General features: G+C 33.6%; 2 protein-coding genes and 1 long non-coding RNA gene across 6 annotated transcripts in view; all 3 read right to left on the reverse strand.

Moving 5' to 3' along the window:
* The window catches only part of LOC132725713 (uncharacterized), a 67,350-nt gene that overhangs the window by 27,846 nt on the left and 19,555 nt on the right, over positions 1–19,949 (reverse strand). The window contains exon 1 of one of the 2 annotated variants that reach the window (XM_060710900.1): positions 9,490–9,613. The exons of the other annotated variant lie outside the window; for it this stretch is intronic. The gene's annotated coding sequence lies outside the window, so the exon portion shown is untranslated. Of the gene's footprint in view, positions 1–9,489; positions 9,614–19,949 lie in introns of those variants that run through there. 2 annotated transcript variants of the gene reach the window in all.
* Positions 629–3,396, reverse strand: LOC132725717 (uncharacterized). The gene is made up of 3 exons (XR_009625100.1): positions 3,076–3,396; positions 1,548–1,631; positions 629–844 (listed from the first exon to the last, which is right to left on the reverse strand). It is a non-coding gene; the product is annotated as an uncharacterized LOC132725717 (long non-coding RNA).
* LOC132725711 (uncharacterized) overlaps positions 12,740–19,949 on the reverse strand; it is a 37,062-nt gene continuing 29,852 nt past the window's right edge. Inside the window, exons 2-5 of one of the 3 annotated variants that reach the window (XM_060710894.1) lie at positions 19,332–19,501; positions 16,037–16,180; positions 14,063–15,295; positions 12,740–13,570 (exon numbers count right to left, since the gene is read on the reverse strand). In XM_060710894.1, the coding sequence (XP_060566877.1) occupies positions 13,419–13,570; positions 14,063–15,295; positions 16,037–16,180; positions 19,332–19,501 (1,699 nt within the window). In that variant the 3' untranslated portion in view covers positions 12,740–13,418. The remainder of the gene's footprint in view (positions 13,571–14,062; positions 15,296–16,036; positions 16,181–19,331; positions 19,502–19,949) is intronic. The other 2 variants (XM_060710896.1, XM_060710893.1) reach the window with 2 other exon arrangements.

The following is a 19,949-nucleotide window of genomic DNA, read 5'->3' on the forward strand; positions in this document are numbered from 1 at the left end:
AACGCATAAAAAATGCCTTTTAATCTTTGTGGCCAAGTTAGCCATGAAAAGGCATGGAAAATATGATTATTTAATAATTCCGCTTTACGATCACGGACCTGACATTGACATGTACGTATAAAATGTGGAAATATATCTATTAGCACATAAAGAGATCAACTTAAATGCTGTTGACATATGCAACATTCGTTACTATGGTAAAATTGTATTGTAAAAAGGGCGATATGCCCTTCCCAAAAATTTTCCCCAAAAACCTTATCAAACGTTTTCATATCCTATTGCTTTAGGAAAATGTGCCTTTAAAAGGTGATAAATAGCCCATCAATTTTACGCCCCTAAGATTTAAACTTTATACTTTTAAGCTTCTTTCACCCTTTAAAAGATAGGACTTCCCGTCATTTTCTAAATACCATGAACTTTTAAGAAATTTTTAAATCTTAACATGCTTTAAAATTTTTTTTAAAAAGGGCCTGTCAAGCTCCGAATTTTTTAATTTTTTTTTGGAAATATCTCTAATCAACTATGTGGATATCAAAATAAATAAAATACAGTTAGTCAGCCAACAATAAAGAGCCTGGTCAGACTGCAAGGATGTGCAGGCTGGCCTGGCTCTGTATTGGTGGCAAAGGCTGATCAAATTCGGTTCTAGAAGGATAAAGGTTCAATCTTCTTACCAAAGCCTAGGGTAACACCGGTCATCAAGGACTGTACCACCGCCGCCGTGGCTCTGTCCGTTTCATATGTTTCCATAAGGTCTATGTATAGAGCTCCTAATGAAAACAACAGGGCAAAGTCGACCATCATTACTAAAGTAGTAACTACTAAAATCAGCCATTTGTTGAACCTGAAATGTTATAATACGTAGTTTTGTAATATTAATAAACATTTGATTCTGTGTAAACTATTTTCGAAATGCTCATACAGGGCAACTGTGGAGCGATATTCCATTTGATATTCGCACTTCTCAAAAATAGCAATTTCGCTACAAATTTAACATATACAAATGCATCTATATACTATAGTATTTAGTAGACGTCTATATCAAAGTTTCGACATTGCATCGTTACTATTTTCACGTTGCAAAATGTTTTTGCTAAATTTGATTTGATTATGTTTAAGTAATTTGCATGAATAGTCAGTTGTATGTGGAAGATCTTAAGGAAGATATGATTGTCTCTATCTCATGTAAATAAAGTATAATCACTCATTCATTCACTCACTCACTCACTCATTCACTCACTCGCCTTTAAATCTAGAGTCTGAGATATTTTGTTCTGATCAGAATCTCGCATAGAAAGGAGACATTGCCCATTCATAAAATAGGACAATATCTCAAACTCGTTCATGTTGGTACATGTATTATGCATCTATATACTAATGTTTGGTATTGTATATAAAATGAATATTCGAATACTAGTATATTACAATTTATCACAGATCTATACTTATAAATGAAATCTGGAGAAATATTGTTGAAAGAAAATGCGCATTTTCATTTTTCGAAGTCTAACTGTAAAAGTTTTATTTTTCACTGCAATGAACCATACTTTCCGTATTTTCACTGGTGTCTTGCCGCAATATTGTCTGCATAATTCAGGCAATACGGAAAATTTAAGTAGAAGTCTTGAGAACTGTAGGTAAAAAAAGCGAAATATATTATAAACAGAAAATGCATTTTCTTGAAAAAAAACTTGAATATCCTCTACATACTACGGTGTTTCCTATTGGACAATAGTGATTTTTTTTATTTCGTCCTTACCCGCGATGCACATGGTACGATGGTGATACGCGATGGTACGTTGACACGATGATAAAAACACGATGGTACGATGGTGAAATTGCGATGTCACGATAGAACGATGGTGAAACACGATGTTATATCGCGTTTTCACCATCGTACCATCGCATTTTACCATCGTACCATGGCGATTTCACCATTGTACCATCGCGTTTTCACCATCGTACCATCGCGCCATCGCGTTTTCACCATCGTACCATCGCGTGTACACCATCGTGCCCTCGTGTTTTCACCATCGTGCCATCGCGCTTTCACCATCGTGCTATTGCGCTTTCACCATCGTGTCATTTCGCTTTTACGATCGGGCCATCGCGTTTTCACCATCGTACCATCGCGTTTTCACCATCGTGCCATCGCGTTTTCACCAACGCGTTTACACCATATCGTGCCATTGTGTTTTCACCATCGTACCATCGCGCCATCGTGTTTTCACCATCGTAATATCGCGCTTTCACTATCGTGCCATCTCGATTTCACCATCGTGCCATCGCGTTTTCACCATCGTACCATCGTGCATCGCGGGTACAGACTACATAAAAAGCACGATTGTCCAAACGGAACACCGTGTTATACTGACATAGTGTTTTAACATATATAACTAACTAACGGGAATATAATTATGAACATTTTATTATCTGCTAATATGTATTACCGGATCATGTATCTCACACTTAACAACAACTTCCATGTAAAATTCTTCTGTGGTTTGTTATGTCTTATATACTAAAAACTATCAATGGAAAATAATATGAGCCGCGTCACGACAAAACCAGCATAGTGGGTTTGCGACCAGCATGGATCCAGACCAGCCTGCGCATCCGCAAAGTCTGATCAGGATCCGTGCTGTTCGCTTACCAACTCTATTACAAGTAGAGAAACTGATACCGAACCGCATGGATCCTGATCAGACTTCGCATGGATGCGCAGGCTGGTCTGGATCCATGCTGGTCACAAACCCACTATGTTGGTTTTGTCGTGACGCGGCTCAATTATGTAATATCTGATCGTGTATCACAACTACCAACAACTTCCAGTGGTTTGATGTTGTGCCTAATACTATTAAATACATGTACATGTACTATATCACTGTAATTATTCCTAGTATATAACAGTCCTTCCATGACGAACCAATTCACTTTAAATAATATAAACCACTTTTATAATGTTGGCCTTGATTTAAAAAAAAAATCTACAAAAACACCAGATAAAATTCTTAAGCGGAAGTAAAAAGCAGTTTAGATCGACTACATTTATAACAGCTAGTTGCTCTTTCTTACCTTGTAAATCGTGGTTTATCCTTCCCCTCCATAATATTTCTTTACACTTGGAACTTTATTATCTATCCTCTCGGCTGCTGATATGTGATGTGCTCTGTGTTCATATCATCTATTAATTATTTCGGCAAAGTCTTTGAGAAAAATATACAATCCATAAACTAAACTGCTATTTTCTATGTTTTCTTTACACATCTTACCAGATTTGCATCATGCATCATTACAGTTATATGATTATTTACTTGAAATCATTTAAGCGTTACGTATAGTTCACTAATATGCGAAATGCTGATGTATATTTTTACATGTAGTAAACGGAACATCACAGAGATTCACTTATCACAAGTACTTCCCTTGTTTCCTATGTAATATAACCATTAGTCATTATATATTTCTCTATATTAAAATAATTATTATACTACTCAACTTTTGCTAAGCACCATATGTTTGAGTGTGAATAATTTTTGGCATAATTTTATTAACGCCGTGCGAAAGGTTTTAAGTTTTATCAATTCAGCTGAAGCACGAATTTAACCCTATCATTAAAATTAGTTTGACACTGATTTTGTGCTAGAGAAGAGGATGACCCCCTCTTTGAGGATTTCAGAACAAGAAGCGTGTTTTCCAAATTTTTAAAACTGTTGTGTTTTTTTGTGTTGTTTTTTTTTTGTGTGTGTTTTTTTTTTTTTACAATTTTAGACTGAATACCGTGTGTGTGTGACCCGTGACTATCAGCTACAGCTTGGCAGCGCCTTTTCATACTCCTTATAAGGTTTCTGATCCTTCTAACGGGTAAGGCTGTCCATTTTTGGACCAACATGGCTCCAAACACCTGGATGGCAGGCTGACACAGACGTCTAAATTCACGTGCAGGCGGGGCGCAGCTTGCATTCTACGTTCTGGTGCCTCTTCTTTATGGTGAGGCTCAGTTCGTCGACTTGCAAACTCGTCTCGTCTCACAGAACATGCTGACAAGGGTACGCAGGAAGCAGTACAAGGCCATCCATGACAAGCTGTTCGACCTGTGGGACAAGTATGAAGACGGAGACATAATTACAAATCAACTTTTGAAAAATTCAAGTCACATCATGGGCCTAGGACCAATTCCAAACAGTGGATGACCATTGCGACGACGAAGATCTTGAGTAGATTCTGACAAGAGGACAGTAGCATCCAGGAGCGGTTTAGGGGAGCTGAAAAATATATAAACTGACGTGTTTGTATATATGAGTCTGTAAATAAAACGCATATGTACGGTTATCAATTATGTTGTCTTGTTTATTTCAGTTTATTATTATTATTCAGTGTGGATAAATAAAATATTAAAAAAAATACTTGTTAATTGTGTACTGTTGTTTCATTTCAGAGCGTGTAACATAATTATGTGTAATAAACTATCTGAACCCCATCTGCGAATTATGATGAACGATGATTGTCGTGATTATGACAAGTAAGAGATTCAACAATATTATTTTATCACAAAACGTCAAAAGACTGTCTATGCGCAATTGGCGCAAAGATATAAACTGATAAAGATGTTAGCTTTAATCTTGTAAAAAGAAACCTTTTAACATAATAACAAAGTAAAGTATTTACGGCACAGTGACCCCAGATTTTTCGCCGGGTGCTTGACCAGTAAACAGAGCGCCTGAATCATTATGATTATGCGCATTAAACTGTGGAAAATATCTTTTCTACTTAATTGTGTCCTATCGTCAATCAAAGAAGATGTTGTATTGAAAAAGAATGAACAAACAATCCAATCAAGTAATCAGGTAAACCACACAACCTATAACCGTGATATATTCTCTGAAGACAGATATCCTCACAAATGCAAGTCGAATCAATTTACTTTTGCAAAAGAAATACAGATCAGTCCTCTGGAGTCAATTTTCTACCACACTAGAGACCGTAGGAGCCGTCTGGCTCAAGCTTTACAACCACAAAAATGCCATAGACTTCTACTAATAATTCTAGCCGGTGATATCGCAACCAACCCAGGACCTACAAAATTTCCATGCGGTGTCTGTACTATTAAACCAGTGGTTAAAAACCATCGAGCCTTGCAATGTGAATCGTGTGAATTCTGGATTCATATAAAATGTGGGAATGTGACACCAGCAGAGTACATACTGCTTGGCAACCTAGACGACCCATGGCTATGTAAAACATGTAATGATGTATCAATAAACCAGAAATGTACACATTCAGCTTACAAACAAGATACAAATTGTATAAATGGATTTACTGAACCAAATATAAGTGAGCAGGACACAAACATCGAACCTACATTGAACCTTGAACAACCTATAAATCATGAAACAACTTCTACCTGTTTTAATATGAATAACATTAATGACAGTCTTATATTCCAGCAAGGAGATCTCAGCTTTAACTCAACTATTTCTTATGTCTCTGAACAAAACCCCACTGAAGAACATAATAACCACTCGTTCCAAGATGACATAAATACCTCAACAAACACAGATGTAGATCACTTGAATGAACTCAAAAACCTCAGAAAAGCGAATTTAAAAAGACCTCTTATTTCACATCTAAATATTAATAGTGTGAAGAACAAATTTACAGAAATTCATGATATCTAATCAGAAAAGCTTGTTGATATGTTAATACTATCAGAAACTAAACTTGATAACTCATACAATAATAATATTTATGATTTTCCAGGTTATAAGATGGAGAGAAAAGATAGAAACAAACATGGTGGTGGGATTTTTATATATGTAAGAGATGACCTACCTTTTAGAAGGAGGAAAGAATTTGAATGTGAGTCTTTAGAATCAATGTGTTTTGAGCTTTGTATGGCGAAACGAAAATGGGGTATTTTAGCTATTTACAAACCCCCAAATACAAAAGATAATGTTTTTATTGAAAATATTACTGTTTCTTTAGACAAATTATTCTTAAACTATGACCATATTTTAACAATAGGTGACTTGAACTATGACTTAAACAAACCTGACAAATGTAAACCCCTCACTCAAATATGTGACACATATAGCTTAAATAATGTTATTAAAGGACCAACATGCCAAATGATAAACTATGAGCCATCATATTTAGATGTTATTCTAACAAATAGACCAAATCTAATCTGTAATACCATAAATTTTGATTCAGGACTGAGTGACTGTCACAATTTTATTGCTACAACCATTAGAGAACAATGTAACTTGACCCAATCTAAAATATGTAAATTTTAGATCCTACAAAATTTTAATGAGCAGGATTTTAACAAAGACCTGTCACAAGTACCATTTCATGTAGCCCACATATTTGACGATGTCGATGACATTTATTGGGCTAATGAAACCTTATTCAAAGAAGTAGTAAATGAACATGCACCAATCAAACAAAAAAAGGTTAAAAAAGAATCTCCCCCTTTTATGAATGGAGAACTCCGCAGAGCCATTTATGTAAAAAGAAACTTAGAAATTCATTTTTCAAATATAGAACTGATAAAAACTGGGAAAAATATAGGAAACAGAGAAATTTAGTTACAAAACTTAAAAGAAACTCAATGCAAATATATTTTTTTTGAAAGGTGTGGTGGGGGACCAAAGTCAAAACATTTCTGGCCTACTATAAAAACCTTTTCTTTCTAGTAAAAATACAGCCAAAAATGATGCTCAAATTATATTAAATGAAAATGATACATTAATAACAGATCAAAATAAGGTATGCAACATACTTAATTGATTTTTATGTTAATATAGCTCAAAATATTGGTATCAACAGTGATATAATGATTAATGAACAACACCCTAGTGTACAGGCTATCTCTGATAAAATCCAAAGCAATAATAATTTTGTATTTAAACCTGTTACATCTCAGGAAGTGCATAAGCTTCTGCACAGTGTGGATGGTAAGAAGGCCACAGGTATTGATAACCTACCTCCAAAAATTATTAAAGAAGGTGCTGAATCTCTTGCGGAGCCTATAAAATGTATAATAAATAAATGCTTTATTAATAATACTTTTCCGGAGTCCCTGAAAATGGCTCAGGTTACTCCAGTTTATAAAAAAGAAGATCCTTTTCAAAAGAAAAATTATAGGCCTGTAAGTATTCTGCCCACTTTCTCGAAGATTTTTGAACAATCAATAAATAAACAACTAGTTTCATACTTTGACAACATTTTTCATAATTTTCTGGCAGCTTTTAGATCTAAATTTGGATGTCAAACTACTCTTTTACGGCTAATAGAAGACTGGAAAAATACCTTGGATAGACATGAGTATGTAGCAACAATACTCATGGATCTGTCAAAGGCATTTGACTGTCTCCCACATGACATGATCGTATTGAAACTTAAGGCCTATGGCTTATCTGACACAGCCGCAGAACTTATGCACAACTACCTGTCAAATAGAAAACAAAGGGTTAAGCTTGGTAAAGCATGCAGTGACTGGATGTCAATAAGTAAGGGAGTTCCCCAGGGATCCATTCTAGGGCCTCTTATTTTTAACATCTTTATTAATGACATCTTTTTACTTTATTAAATTGGCCACTGTGTACAATTATGCTGATGACAACACATTATCTTACTGTGATACCAATATTGACTCTTTACAATCTATACTGGAAAATGAAAGTTTATCTATGATAAAATGGTTTGATAATAATCTAATGCAAGCCAATCCGGACAAATTTCAGGCAATTTGTATTGGAAAACAAACAACTAGTAAAATTAACCTCTTTTTGTTCTTAATAGTACAGAAATTGTCTGTGAAAAAAGCGTGAAACTTCTTGGTGTTGAAATAAACTCTTTACTAAATTTTGACTTACATGTATCTAACATTTGCAAAAAGGCTGCAAAACAAATCAACATTCTTGCTAGACTGAGTAAATTCTTAAATCAAAATACTAGATTGTTAATCTACAAATCCTTTGTTCGTTCAAATTTTAACTATTGTCCTTTAGTTTGGCATTTTTGTAGTAAACAAAATACTGAAAACCTTGAAAAGTTACAACATAGATCATTGAAGATAGTTTTTGAGGATTACAGCTCATCATATGAATTTCTTTTAAGTAAAGCTAATATGCCAACTTTACATATCAGTAGATTAAGACAATTAGCTATTGAAGTTTTTAAATGTCTGCAAAATATATCACCAAAATATGTTCAAGAACTAATTAAAGTAAATTCCTCTTATTACTCTTTTAGAAATAGCAACACACTTGAAGTTCCTAGAGTAAATACAGAGACTTATGGTAAGAAAAGCTTTCGCTATGAGGCCACCCAGGTCTGGAATAGCCTCCCGAATGAACTAAGAACAGAAACTGATTACGGTGAATTTCGGAGGCTTATCCAAACCTGGAGTGGCTTCAAATGCAAATGTTCTATGTGTGCCTAAGTGTTATGTTTTTTGTTGAGTTTTGAAATATGAATCAAATGAATCTGCATGCTTCTTTTGTTTCTTCTTTTGTTTTTCCTGTATTTCTGTCTGCCATAGAGTAATGCTGTATAAGACCTGTTTTATCAAGTAATGCTTTTCATGTGCTACTTGTGTGTATATTTGTATAGTCATTTGTCAGTGCATGTTAGTGTTTGTATATGTGACAGCTGCTGATCAGCTTTTCATATATCCCATAAAGGGGACAATAGCTTCTTTAAGTCTATTTTTACCTTTTTATTTCTACTTTTATTTTATTTTGGTTCTAATTAATTAAGTAATTAACTTAGACCATGAATTTATCTAGGCCAACTCAGATCAGCATCTGTTACACAAACATTTCAACATTTTAAGTTTTATTATTATGATACTTGTACATGTTTTAGTTACACCCATATTTTCATGACTGAGTACATATCAGATGCTGCTACTGATATGTGCTGGAATACTGGAAATTGGGTCAACTATATTTAAATAAAATAAAATTGAATCATTTACTTTAATTTATTTTAAAAATTTAAATTTTTAAAAAATTCTAATCCTTTTTCTGATTTTAGGGTTGTGTACATAAATAGAATTCTTGTATGATGTAATTTCATGTGATGTTTGATTGTAATGTATATTTGCTTTTAATCATTTAATGCTTTCTTACCCATATTTATATGTGCTGATAAATCTTAACTGTTTTACAGAGTCTTTCATAAATGTACATTGATCTTCTTAATACTTTTATATATTTTCTTTTATACAGATTGTTTGTTTGAATTGTTATAGGATAATAAGTTTTGTCGGAAAATAGCTTATATAGCTAATGTTTATATGTTTTTATGAAACCGACTTTAAATAAAGATTATCTTATCTTATCTTATCTTAGTAGGCCTAATAAACACTGAAAAACTGATAAACAATGTTTCCTTTTTCAGGTCTATGAATTTATGTTTTGACGTGTTCTGTCAAGGCTCAAATTAAAATTATGATAAACCCACTCTGTAGCTACTTACTTTACAAAACCTGTATACAATATACGAGTATTTTAAGGTATTAAAAATAATAACTATTCAACACTATTCAATGTTTTGGCCTCATCCGCAGTCGCAACATTTCGGCCCTTTCCGTCTGTCTTCGGTTAAGGAAAATAGCCGACGACAACCCGATTGACTTACCGGGATGGTTGACTAATATACGCAACGGAGTTAATTTGGCGCAACCCAGTAAGATCTACTGCGGCTGTAATATCCTTTTATTTATTTATTTATTTATTTATTTATTTATTTATTTATTTATTTATTTATTTATTTATTTATTTATTTATTTATTTATCGCTCTACTGTACTGAGTAGTCATAAAATTATTTATGCAATCTCGTAGACTTACAAGTAATTTAGCTATGAAAAGAGCACAGATGGGAAATATTCTGCACTAAATACAGTATAGAGGAGTAATGGGAAAATTTCTCTGATACTTTTAATTGAGATCTCTTACTGAAAGGAAGATTCCATCTGAAAAAAAAACACACTTTCATTTGGGATCACCTTCCCTAGGCCAAACAAATTGATACATGCGTTGTATGTCAAAAGAGACTGATCAAAATAGGAAGCCAGGCCTTTAAAAGATTTATAAAATCTGGATCATTTTCTTATCGTTAACAGTTATTTGATGTAAAACATTTAACTAGTGCGGAGAAGTGGTGTTTAGAGACTTATCAACAGTATCTTGAAGACATCCTAAATTTAGGTAACACTGATCAATGCCCAAAATGGTATCAAACCCAACACTAAAATGCTGAACTCCTTTATTAAACAGTCAAAACAAGAAACATCTGCTGTCCCCACATCAAAGTATGAAAATAAATTTCACCATGATGATGACTCAAAGGCTACAGCTTTGAATAAAAATTTCAGTCAGTATTTAGCCCCAAATCTCCCCTGTCACCTTAGCATGGTCAATCCGTCCATTCTTTGTCAGATATCAAAAAAGGAGCAAAGTGGATTGAGAAACGTCTTAATGACGTAAACTCTCATAAAGCCTTTGATAAAATAAAACCAATAATTCTCAACACATTTCCTTAAGTGCTCGCTCCAATTCTAGAGGTTATTTTCCAAAAGCTATCTCGATTAATTCTTTTTATCATCCCAATGGATATCTGCATTTGTAGCCCCAATTTTCAAGAAAGGTCAATACTTGCAAATTATAGGCCAATTTCCTTAACATGTGTTTTGTGTAAGGTTATGGACTACAAAGTTTCCTCTTTCATTATCAAACATTTTACCAACCAAAACATCCTTTACCAACTCCACCATGGTTTCAGGGAAAAATGTCATGTGTTACGTATATGTTAGTAAAGGGCCTAGTCACCTCAGTCTATGAAAAAAGCAAGATTCTTTAAATTTCAATAAGGCTTTCGATAAGGTCAGTCATGAGAAAGTACTGCTAAAATACACGAAAATGGAATCAGCGGTCAAACTTTAAGATGGGTCAAAAGTTTTGTAGATAATAGACTGCAGTCAGTTGTGCTTAATTGCAGCAGCTCAAACCCAATATATATATCCTCAGGCGTCCCCAAGGCTAAGTTCTAGGACCACTCTTGATTCGCACTTATAAAAATGACATCCCACAAAACATAAATTTCAAGATCTGCTTGTTTGTAGACGATACTGCAGAATACATTGCTATGACATCTGCAAACCAATCAGTCGCCCTCCAAAATAATCTAAATCTGTTTTAATATATATATGTATAAGCATGCAGCATATTACCTTACTCTCTCCCACAAACCTTTTTTAAAACATGAATATATTATTTTTATCATGTTAACAAAAACCTGGGACCAAAAAAAAACAACATCATTTTTGGTTCCAGCTAAAACAATGATGTTCGCGTTACATGAAATATTAACTAACAATCTGTTGTTTGTAGGGGGGAGTGTTTTCATTTACTTACTTTATGCGATTTTTCTGCTGGACATCTTTTGTACTGACCACACAGAAATTGCAGCTATAAATATGGTGCTCTAATTTAGAGTTTCCAATACCCTTAATTTCTCAAAGTATTTCTTAACATTAATTTTCTACCATCGCATGCAAACTATGAATTTCGGCAAATCGCGAATTTTCCAGTTCACAGCTATTTTCAACGCATATGGTTGCTAATCTAATTTAAATCAATTTCCCATTGTCTATAATGCAAAATAAAACGCTCTATTAAATGAAGAAATTATTTCTCTTTAAAGTACATCTTCTTCGAGAACGATTTATTATTTGATTCACAAACTAAATAGTGGACATTCCTTAATTATGCTGACAGTTAATGTGTCTTCGTCAAATTTTCGTTAGAACATGATTTCACAATTGAAGGCTTATAAGCAAATAACATTGCATTTGGAATTACAGAAAATAGTCTTCAGTGCATTGATACCAAAATATTTGTTTATTCCAATTTTGCACTTGCTTCCGCCCGTTGCGCCAAAAATCCCCATTACCTATATTAATCATAATGGCAATCGGAACAATTCGGCTATTATTCATATATGGTATATCCGTAGACTGACGGAAAGGGCCGAAAAGTTGCGATTGGTGAAACTGGTTTTAAAGCAAAGGGGGGTCACTGTGTAGAGGTTTTGGTTTTGCAATATGACACAAGTTACCTCACTTCACAATATGTGTACATTATAAATAAAAAGAAATGAATGAACTTTTTCCTGAAAGTATTTTTTACCTTTTATGTTGTCAGGTTGTCAGGTATAACCAAAGACATATAATAATATATATAGTGTCTCTGGTAGATAAAAAACTGACACATTGATAAACTACTTCAATTTGCATGTTTAAAGTGGATTGGTCTACAACTGGTCAACATTCTCCTTGAAATTTTATGCTCTCCCTACATTTTATGCTCCCCGTAGGGAGAGCATAAACACGCAAACTCGTCCGTCTGCCCGTTTGTCCGTGCGTTGTCTTGTTCGGAGCATAACTTGAAAACCCTTGAAAAAAATTTGTTTAAACTTCATACAGTGGTAGAGGGCATTGAGGAGGAGTGCAGTGTCAAATAACCATAACTCTATTCAGGTTTTTGAATTATCTCCCCTTTTAGAAAAATCTTGTCCGGGACATAACTCTAAAACTATAAGAGATATCAACATGAAACTTTGTAGGTAAATAGATCTCAATGGGTAGATGTGCAGTGCATAAGAACCATAACTCTTTTTTGCCTAATTTTGGAGTAAATGTATTATCTAAATAATGTATGTTTTTTTATGTTTACGTGGTGGTGGTGGTGGTGTTGATAGTTTAACCTCTGAATCACGGCAGTCTGCCATTTTGAATTCAACAGAGAACAGTTCAGCCACCTCTTAGTTCCTGGGCAAGCTGTCATAGCTGTTTACCAGTACTAATTGTCTTCTCTTAGGCAAGGAACTGATAATTTCCCTACATGCCAGAGCAGAGGAACAGTGCAAATGACCGTAGAAAGGATTTTATAATCAATTACATCGAAAGTGACTTGCACCATCCGGAAATCGAACCTGCATCGTCCGATCCACAGTACAACGCTTTACCTTTGAGCTTACCGTGCGGTTGCTTGTAACTCGATCTTATTCTTGTATAGACCTTGAGAATTTCAATTCAATTCAATATATTAATTCCATAACACATAGTAAGTATATAAACATAGTTACAGCAAATAATACAATACATAAAATACAATGGAAGCACATGGATTTCATTACATTGTTATTTAACATTCACTTTTTCTGTAAACATTTCAGCCTCTATAGTGTGAACATGAAAGATAATGTCTTGTTTGGCTTAATCTACAGTGTGCGTTTGATTAACCACTTCCTTCGTTTGCTTTCGTAAAGATAATGTCTTGTTTGGCTTAATCTACAGTGTGCATTTAATTAACCACTTCCTTCGTAGATGATGTCTTGTTTGGCTTAATCTACAGTGTGCGTTTGATTAGCCACTTCCTTCGATCGTTGCTTTCGTAAAAACATTGCAGCTAGATAAAATATTGCTGCGGCAGCTTGGGCAGAACATATTGTCATGATAACACTGCCATACGAACCGGAAATGTCTCTAACAGCACCTGGAAATAGAGGAAGTCATGTTTGATTATATTACATTCTGATTGAAATTCTCCATATCCGAAGTTTGACGGAAAAGGCCGAGAATATACGACTGTAAAAAGGAGTGAGACAAATATTTAGCACCCTTGTTTATTGTGTCCTATTTCTTGTTTAGGTAATTTAAAACTTATATTATATTGTCTTGTACATGTTTTGTATTTGAACCAAACACATGAACTTATCATCAAATTTTATTGTGTAATTTGTGATATTCATCAATACCTTTACTAGTGCTACTTATCAATATTGTTTTTATTGTCAAATGTTTGGTTTATTTTTCTTTTTTAATGTTATTATTATTACCATATTTCATTATTTGAAATTAACACGCATTTGTTTAAAAGGGTGCTGGAAATATATTTATGACATGCTGTTGTTTTAATCTACGTAAAGTAACAAAAAACAACAATAAAACGTTAAAAGTAAGAGGATAATATAATGAACTCTCTCACCGAACAGGGGACCAACACCCACAATTAGAATACCATTGACTGAGATAAGAAATCCCACTGCTATAGGCACTTGCTCTAGACTCACGATTCTAACTGTTGCATTGATTGAAGAAGACACGATACCACCGAACGCTATACCACAAAGGCATACTCCAATCATATAAACTGATATCTGTCCGGAGAAATAAATCAGTAACTGTCCGCAAAATCCAGAAACTGCGGAGATCACTGGATACACAAAGGAATTAATCCCTTTTCGTTCTTTCAAAAGTCCAGGAATAAATCTACTAACAATATTTGAGCAATTGAATGCTAGAAATGATGATAGCCCTTCGGACTCACTCAACCCTTTCCACATAGCAATGTCTAATTTTACTCCTAGATAACCATTTAAACTAATGTTTCCGAAGGCGAATGCTAAAACTAAACAAACGTATGGTTTGGTCATTATTTCTTTTAAGAGACAGTGGACTGTTTCAAAATGTCGTTTCAATTTAGTTACTTTAGTATATTTTGTCGTTTCTAACTTAGCTGCTTGCGTTTCATTTGCTACAGGCGTTGATTTATTTTTGACTGTACCTTCCTTTTTATCAGCGACAATATTTTTCTCTGGAATTTCTTTTTGATCGTTATTTTCAAACTCGATATGTTTTATACAAATTGTAGGATCTTCTTTAAACACCTTTTCACCATTGTTATCCTCTAATGCTAATTCATCTTCTCTGTCATCAATTATGTCTACTTCAGTTCTTTCATCATCGTTATTTTTAGAATTATATTTAATATTATCATATGTTTCTGCAATAAACCTCGTTTCTGATACTCCAATATGTTTCAAATTAAGGGATGTATCATATTCGTCTCCGTCTGGAGTATCGATAAGATGTTCTTTTTCATCCGTTATGGTCCTAATTGGATTAGTTCTGGTAGTTTCGGCATTGAAATCATTTTCTGACCCTTTGCTATGATCAAGTGGTCCATCAGAAAGAGCTTTTCGATTGATAAAACAAACAATACACAAGATAAATGTATTGCTTGTGATACCTCCAAGTATAAGAAATGTTCCTTGAAGTCCGAATATATCAGACAACCACGACAGAAGATATGGATAGCCAAGTGAAGCGAAACCAACGGCGGTGTTTAATATTGTAATGCTCATAATTTGATGACGGCCTTTAAACACTCTCCCTACAACTGTTACACAACTAACGTGTGACAGTGATGTCCCAATCGCTTTATACATGAAACAGAAAAAATAAATGAATAAATGAAAATTATAATAGTAATTAAATCGAAGACAAATCTAAATCGAGAATTTTGTGACGAACATAGCTGTGAGAAACCATTAATAAAATCACTTTTCAAGTCAATTTTTTTAGCTCTTGCAAACTATTTATGCTTCATACTGGAACCATTTATAAAAAGAGGACCACCTAATGACCATTCATGTGAAGTCAGGAGATATACAACGACTTACAATAGGGGACATCCTAAAAGCTCACCTCTGAGCACTTTTTGCTAACGAAGAACCGGAGATATATTTGTAATTGAAATATTATTGGACACTATATGCTTCATTAAAAGGAAAATTTAAACGTTTACATGCTGTGAATTCAAACATATATTATACATTGCATGTTCAATGAAAACAAACGCTTTTCTCAGCTTTCGACATTCAATCTTCTTAAGAAAAAAATACGTTTATAAAAATAACATATGTAGCTTTAACTAAACGTTCAAGTTTAATGGAACGTGACGTTGAGCGAAAAATTAATATAAAGCTTTGTTAAATAAAAAGTCAAATACTAATATACATGTATACATTACTACATTAGTACAGCATAATATACAATATTTTATACATCAAAAGTGATGCAATATTTCTTATGATTAGTTATAAAAAAAAAATAATTGCACGTAAGTTATAAAACATTTATTACACGTATATTAAAACATAGTAATATAATTAAATACCTGATGTGATCCCAATGGTGATGTAAAGAACGTGTATACTGGTGGCAAAAAACGATGAAATAAAACCCAATGGTACAAGAACGCTAGCTGTCAATGTAACACCATGCAGGCCAAGTGTTGAGATAAGTGCTCCACTAAACACACCTGTGAAATATAAAATAATATTTTACTTTAATGCCACTTTTTGGCCCTGTGAGATATAAAATGATATTTCACTTCAATGTCACTTATTGGCCCTGTGAGATATAAAATAATATTTCACTTTAATGTCACTTATAAGTCCTGTGAGATATAAAATAATACTTTACTTTAATGTCACTTATTGGCCCTGCCAGATATGAAATAATATTTCACTTAAATGTCACTTATTGGCCCTGTGAGATATAAAATAATATTTCACTTTAATGCCACTTATAAGCCCTGTGAGATATAAAATAATACTTTACTTTAATGTCACTTATTGGCCCTGCCAGATATGAAATAATATTTCACTTAAATGTCACTTATTGGCCCTGTGAGATATAAAAAAATATTTCACTTTAATGTCACTTATTGGCCCTGTGAGATGTAAAATAATATTTCACTTTAATGCCACTTATTGGCCCTGTGAGATATAAAATAATATTTCACCTAAATGTCACTTTTTGGACCTGTGAGATATAAAATAATATTTCACTTTAATGTCACTTATTGGCATGTCATCAAGAATAAATGTCATTAACCATTCAATATATAAACAAAGCAATGAATGGTCAAAGCAATGCAAATAATTATTTCACATATCTTTATCGCAATACAATTGTCCTTTATTATCAAGTTAGAAATTGATCATGTTAGAATTTCCTACTTAAATTACGAGTAACATCAAATAATGTAAACTTTGCCATTTTGATCATTTTAAAAATAATACTGCTTTACTTATTAAGCACATAACAACAAAAACTTTTGTAACAAATGGTGATTTAGATGTAAATATCAAATCAAGAAAAAACATAGTTAGAAATGATATTCAGATTCAAATGCAAAATCTGAGCAAAGTTTACATAAACGTTAATTAGAGATCAATATTTAAAATATGATGGGAAAAAAAAACAACAAACTCACTCACTCACTTACTCACTCACTCACTATTAATGTCCGTTGACGGCTCTTTAAGCTCAAAGAAAGACTAAGTGGGTTTTTTTTTTTTTGTTCTGTTATATTTTCCATAGTTTTCGATAGTACATTGGCTTTATAGCTTAACCATCTTTACCAGCTTTTGTTTTCGTGTCATGAAGAAGTATAGAGCGACTTAATTAGTATTTTGCATTGAAAACATAAATCTAAAATATTGCTTCAAGAGTTATGAACCTTGTGACATAAGATGCAATTGATGATAAGGAATAAGTATTTGAAGTTTGAGGAAGATACCTTTAAAACTAAAGAAGTTATAGTAAAATATAACATTTTTCAAGTAAAAAAATCTAAGTTTATGGGGAGATAATTCTTGCAATATTTGTGCTAGAGTTATGAATTTTGTTACATAACATGTGGTTAATGATAAGGAAAATATATTTCAAGTATGAAGTTGATACCTTAAGAAATAAATAAGTAACAGTAAAAATAATTTTTAAGGAAAATTTTAAGTTGAAGGGGAGATAAATCTAAAAAAAATGGTGCTAGAGTTATGAACCTTGTCACATAAAATGTGGTTAATGATAAGGAATATATATTTGAAGTATGAAGTTGACCCCTTAAGAAATAAAGAAGTAACAGTAAAAAATAGTATTTTTTTAAGGAAAATTCTAAGTTCAAGGGGAAATAAATCTGAAAATAGTGGTGCTAGAGTTATGAACCTTGTCGCATAAGATGTGGTTAATGTTCAGGAATATATATTTGAAGTATGAAGTTGATCCCTTAAGAAATGAAAAAAACAGTAAAAAATAGTTTTTTAATGGAAAATTCAAAGTTTCAAGGGGAGATAAATCTGAAAATATTGGGGCTAGAGTTATGAACCTTGTCACATAAGATGTGACATATATTTAAAGTTTGAAAATGATACCTTAAGAAATGAAAAAAGTTATAGTGAAACAAAACTTTAATCTGAAATCTGGACGCGGACGCCGACGCCGGGGCGAGTAGGACAGCTCTCCATATACTTCGTATAGTCAGTTAAAAATGTGGAAATATATCTATTAGCAAATAAAGAGATCAACTTTAATGCTTTTGAAATATGCAACATTCGTTACTTTGTTAAAATCGTATTTTAAAAAGGTCTATATGCATCTTAATTTATCTAAAGCCATTATCAAAATATCATAAAACATATCTTTGCCATATGCTATTTCTGACGCTAAGTGTCCCTTTAACGATGATAAATAGCACACCATTTTTACGTCTCTAACGATCAGCTTGATGACTTTTCAATCTTCTACACTTAACGTATAGGTTTCAGTGATACCGAAGAACCAGAATGAATTGTCTGATTTTAGATCGGCCAAACTAAACCATAAGAATGTTAACACTTAACATGCTGACTCTTAAATGGGCCTTTTTTTGGAAATATCAACTATATGGATATCAAAATAAAACAAGAGGGCCACGATGGCCATGAAGTCGCTCACCTGTATATAGCCCCCCCCCCCCCGGAGCGGGGCCAGTTTAAACCCCAGGGCTTTTATTTGAACAAACTTGGTAGACACCCATTAGAAGATGTTTCATGCTAAATAACGTAGCTCTAGCTCTTTGGGTTCTTTAAAAGAAGATTTTTAAAGTTTTTACTATATACATATAGGGAAAATCAATGACCCCCTGGGGCGGGGCCAATTTTGACCCCAGGGCTTTTATTTGAACAAACTTGGTAGACACTCACTAGAAGATGTTTCATGCCAAATATCTTAGCTCTAGCTCTTTTTGGTTTTTTAGAAGAAGATATTTAAAGTTTTTTCTTTTGGTTGCCATGGCAACCAGAGTTCTGCATGGAATTAAATTCTTTGAACAATTTTCAAAGGTGACCACCAAAGGAACATTCCTGTGATGTTTGGATGAAATTGGCTTAGTGGTTTATGAGGAGATGTCATTTAAAGTAAAAGTTTACGGACGACGGACGGACGATGGACGGACGGACGCCGGACGAAAAGCGATCATAAAAGCTCACCCTGTCACAAAGTGACAGGTGAGCTATAAATTACAGTTAGTCAGCCACCAGTATAGTGCCTAGTTAGACTGCACGGATGTGCAGGCTGGCCTGGCACTGTACTGGTGGCAAATGCTGAACACATTCTGTTCTAGAAGGATAAGGGTTCAATCTTTTTACCAAAGCCTAGGGTGACACCGGTCATCAAGGACTGTACTACCGCCGCCGTGGCTCTGTCCGTTTCATATGTTTCCATAATGTCTATGTATAGAGCTCCTAATGAAAACAACAGTGCAAAGTCGACCATCATTACTAAAGTAGTAACTACTAAAATCAGCCATTTGTTAAACCTGAAATGTTATAATACGTAGTTTTGTAAAATCAATTCATAGTTGAAACTATTTTCGAAATGCTCATACAGGGCAACTGTGGAGCGATATTCCATTTGATATTCGAACTTCTCAAAAATAGCACAATTTAGATACAGATTTAACATATGCAAATGCATCTATATCAGATAATCGGAGTTTGCACAAAAGTTTCGACATTATATCGTTACTATTTTCACGTGGCTAAATGTTTTTGCTAAATGTTGCTAAATTTGAGACAATATTTCAGTTTTTTGCATGAATAGATGTATGTGGAAGAGATCTCAATGAAGATATGATTGTCTCTATCAAAGAACCTCATGTAAACAAAGTATACTCACTCACTCACTCATTCACTCACTCACTCACACACTTTCTCATTCACTCACTTACTCACTCACCATCTCATTCATTCACTCACTCACTCATG

This window comes from Ruditapes philippinarum, unplaced genomic scaffold, assembly GCF_026571515.1.
Source record: "Ruditapes philippinarum isolate M1 unplaced genomic scaffold, ASM2657151v2 ctg5035_1_1_1_1, whole genome shotgun sequence".
NCBI classification, from domain to species: Eukaryota; Metazoa; Mollusca; class Bivalvia; order Venerida; family Veneridae; genus Ruditapes; species Ruditapes philippinarum.